General features: G+C 39.2%; 1 protein-coding gene across 1 annotated transcript in view; it reads left to right on the plus strand.

Annotated features, from left to right (window-relative positions):
* Positions 1-2,294: 2,294 nt before the first annotated feature.
* Positions 2,295-4,646, plus strand: part of LOC138853170 (RNA polymerase-associated protein CTR9 homolog) — a gene marked incomplete at its 5' end in the record, with an annotated part of 5,961 nt that continues 3,609 nt past the window's right edge. The window contains 3 exon segments of the mRNA XM_070088298.1: positions 2,295-2,544; positions 2,852-3,048; positions 3,495-4,646. The exon segment at positions 3,495-4,646 is cut by the window's right edge and continues 3,320 nt beyond it. Coding sequence (XP_069944399.1) covers positions 2,295-2,544; positions 2,852-3,048; positions 3,495-4,488 — 1,441 coding nt within the window.

The raw sequence follows: 4,646 nt of genomic DNA on the forward strand, positions 1-4,646 counted from the left end.
TGTAATACTCATTTGTACTAAATTGTTATCTGTTTTACAATAATTTTTGTACCACTGAATATATCATTGCTTAGTTAATCTTAAGTTAATTTTAAGCCTGCCCATAAATAAATAAATAAATACTGATTGTACAGCAATGCAAGCAACCATACGACCTGTTTTTGTAATACTCATTTGTGCTTAATTGTTATCTGTTTACAATAATGTTTTACCACTGAATACTTCATTGCTTAGTTAATCTTAAGTTAATTTTAAGCCTGCCCATAATGTTATGCATTCAAGTGGCTTTGGTATGTTGCATTTAACTGTATTCTTTTGTACTTCTCTGTATCATGTTCAGATAAATAAATAAATAAATAAATAAATAAATAAATAAATAAATCAATAAATCACTGTCTTGCCAGAGGCGTGCTTACACTACAGTTATAAAACTGCAACATTAACACCCCTCCTTTAGAGTACAGACACTGCACATCCCATCTCCAGGACTCAAGTCCGGCCTGCCGGTTTCCCTGAATCCCTTCATAAATGTTACCCTGCTCACACTCCAACAGCATTTCAAGTTCTAAAAGCCATTTGTCTCCATTCAATCCTATCAAATATGCTCATTCATGCTTGCTGGAAGTCCAAGCCCCTTGTACACAAAATTTCCTTTACCCTCTCCCTCCAGCTTTTCCTAGGCTGACCCCTACCCTGCCTTGCCTCCACTACAGATTTATACACTCTCAATGTCATCCTATTTTGTTTCAGCCTCTCTACATGTCCGAACCACCTCAACATCCCTTCCTCAGCCCTCTGGATAATAATAGTTTTGGTAATCTTGCACCTCCTCCTAATTTCCAAACTACGAATTCTCTGCATTATATTCACACTACACATTGCCCTCAGACATGACATCTCCACTGCCTCCAGCCTTCTTGTTGCAACATTCACCACCCATGCTTCACACCCATATAAGAGTGTTGGTATAACTATACTCTCATACATTCCCCTCTTTGCTTCCATGGACAAAGTTCTTTGTCTCCACGGAGACTCCTAAATGCACCACTCACCCTTTTCTCCTCATCAATTCTGTGATTCACCTCATCCTTCATAGACCCATCTGCTGACACGTTCACTCCCATACACTATCTGAATGCATTCACCTCCTCCATACTCTCTCCCTCCAATCTGATATCCAATCTTTTGTCACCTAATTTTTTTGTTATCCTCATCACTTTGCTCTTTCTTATATTCACTTTTAATTTTCTTCTTTTACATACCCTCAGAGTACATACATATATTAAAATGCAGATTCATTGTTGCATTAATATCTCAACATCATGAAGCAACATTAAATTCCTAATAATACATACGTGCACCAGCCTTACAATAAGCAGTTTGAATATCATGAATAAATTCTACATTTAAACTAAGCAACACCCATTAAATCTAGGCTGGGCTAGGGCTAGGTTATTTTGTGAAATAATGTTCACCATGTTAATTCATTTACCTGCATATAAAGTATGATATTGGGCAGTCACTCACACATAACATGCCCTTAACCTTAACCCTTAAACAGTCCAAACAAATCGACGTTCAAATTCGTAGTGCTACAAAAGTAGATCTACTTTTTTTTAACATATTTTCAAATATAACAAAAAAAATGTAGATAAAAGTTTTTTTTTACACGTTTTCAAATGTAAAACAAAAAAGATCTACATTTTTTTACATACTTTCAGATGTTGAAAAAATGTATATATATGTTTGGACCATTTAAGGGGATCTGAATTGTTTGTCTCTCTCCTTAGTCTTCTGAGCTTCTTACTGAGCGTTATCAGAGTGCAAGTGGATGAGGAAGGAAGGAAGAGGCAGTCAGTAAAGTGAGAGGAAAAGTGAAATTAATGAGAATATGGGCGAGAGACTGGAAAGTACTTAGCATCCTTCAGTCACCCCACTAAGCATTTGGTTGAAAGAAAGTAGGTAAAGGATAGGGCGGGGAAGGCAGCAGTTTTGGGGAAAATAGGCAGCAGGTGCAGGAGCCCTACATTTTTTTTCACAGGTGCCAGGCACATTAAAGTGGAAAAAAGACAATCATAAAGGGTCCAAGAGCTTGAGGAATGTTATATTATGATTCGGTGACCCTCAAATGAGGAGACTTCCAATGCTAAACATGTAAGCATCCCTACAAGGAGGTAAGGCAGCCCTTATAAGCTTCAGCTCCTGAAGAAAGTGCAAAATGGAAAGAATGTTTACATGCAAACACTCAGGAATAATATTCTCTCTTACTGTATTAAGAAGTGTGTGTATTTTAGATACTTTCAGCACTTGAGTGTTAATGGAGATCGTTTAAAGTACGACTTGGGAGCTGCAGCTGCAGAGGCAAGTCAGTGCCGTGATCTTCTGTCTCAAGCACAGTACCATGTGTCTCGTGCACGCAGACAAGATGATGAAGAGAAGGCCCTTCGCCGCAAACAAGATGAAGAGAGACAGGCACTGAAGCAGAAAGTTGTGGAAGAGAGACAGAAGATGGAAGAGAAGAGGCGACAGCTGATGGAAGACAGGGTAATCTTTTGATTGAAAAGATTAATTCATTGAGGGGGAAAAAGTTGTGTGGAATATGAGAGAAGTAACATCTTGTGACTGCACGCTTTAAAATATCTGTAATATTTTGGTTAAATCTCATATAGTATCTTGACTACTTGAAACAAATAATTAATCAGGAACACAAATGAGAAAATGAAGACAATCTGATTTTTTGTATACATACTTCATTTCAGCAGAAATACCTTAAATAGTTTTTAAATTTCTTAAAGCCTAAACCTAAAATATTAGTTGTTACTGGTCTCAAAATGAGTTACTATCACTACAGATGAAGGCACGTGAGGAGTATAAGGAGAAAATGAAGAATGCTGTCATCATCACTGAAGTGGCTGAAACTCAGCGTAAAGGACGTGGACGTAAGCGTGATATGGAAATCTTGTCTGATGGTTCTGGTGCAGGAAGCGGAGCTGAAGGAGGTGAACCTAGGAGCAAGAAAGCTCGTGGACGCAAAAGAAAGGAAACAGGGTAAGTCATGGATCTTGAACCTAAAAATTTATAATATTATGTGCTGAGGGGTGAGACAAGAGAATATAGTTCTTAAATTAATATATTCATACCAATTTCCTTCCACAGCTCATTTGCTAACTTAATCTCTTTTACCTTTGTGTCAACTTTTCTGGCACAATTATCTGCTTGTTTCACTCAATGCCAAGACATTCAGCTTACCGTCATTCATAAAATCTTCAACTGTTTCTCTGTATCTTTATTATATCTACACACACATTCAAACTTTGCATAAATTTTTTTTTGTCTTTGTTACTACAAAGTAATAAAGACAAAAAAAATGCTTGTGGTGTTTGTATCCTTTCACATCATGCATGGCTTATGAGGACAAATTCTTGCTTCATCACTAGTGCACTTTTATACTTGGAGAATAGCTCTTTTAATTATTTTTTTTTTTTTACTTGCAGAAAGAAGAGAGGTAGGAAAACAAAGGGCGGAAGTGATGATGAGAATGATGATCGACCTCGTGGCCGCAAAAGAGGAGGAAGACAGAGAGCCAAAAAGCAAGCTTCAGATGGCCTTTCTGCCAGACAGAAGGGGCGTATTGTCTCTAAAGCAACAATTTCAGATTCCTCTGACGATTCTGATAATGAGCGACTCAAAATTGCTAGTGGGTCTGATAGTGACAGAGGCAGTAGCAAACGGCGTCGAGTTATGTCTGAATCTGGTTCTGATCGCTCACGGTCAAGATCTCACTTTAGGTCACGTTCTCGTTCTGCATCAGGTTCCAGGTCACGTTCAAAGTCTGGGTCACGTTCTGGCTCAGGTTCAAGGTCACGAAGTCACAGTGGTTCTAGGAAGAGTGGTTCTGCATCTAGATCGAGGTCACGCAGTGGCTCACGGTCTGCTAGCCGTTCACCTGCTAGGTCACGATCTGGATCAAAGTCGAGGTCAAGGTCAAGATCTAAGTCACGGTCAAGGTCCAAGTCAGGTTCAAGATCAAGGTCCAGGTCTAGATCCAAGTCCAGGTCTAGATCCAAGTCCAGGTCTAGATCCAAGTCCAGGTCTAGATCCAAGTCCAGGTCTAGATCCAAGTCCAGGTCTAGATCCAAGTCCAGGTCTAGATCCAAGTCCAGGTCTAGATCCAAGTCCAGGTCTAGATCCAAGTCCAGGTCTAGATCCAAGTCCAGGTCTAGATCCAAGTCCAGGTCTAGATCCAAGTCCAGGTCTAGATCCAAGTCCAGGTCTAGATCTAAGTCCAGGTCTAGATCCAAGTCCAGGTCACTGTCAAGGTCACGTTCAAGGTCAAGATCCCCTGCTAGATCAGGGTCAGGTTCTCCTCGTTCTAGATCTGGATCTCCTAAATCTGGGTCTGGATCACCACGTTCTAGGTCTGGCTCACGTTCCCCAGCCAAATCACAGTCAGGCTCCGAGGCTGGAGGTGGCAGTGATAGTGAATAGTTCATGGATTAAAATATTATTACCATAATATTTGTATACTCCTAGCTTAATTTCATTTGTTTTCAGTATTTTCTGTGGTTTATATACTTTTTATTACTTTAACCATTGAAATACAGGAAATTATACTCTGTTAGTCATTTTTATTTCATTAATATAGT

This window comes from Cherax quadricarinatus, chromosome 24 (assembly GCF_038502225.1).
Source record: "Cherax quadricarinatus isolate ZL_2023a chromosome 24, ASM3850222v1, whole genome shotgun sequence".
NCBI lineage: Eukaryota > Metazoa > Arthropoda > Malacostraca > Decapoda > Parastacidae > Cherax > Cherax quadricarinatus.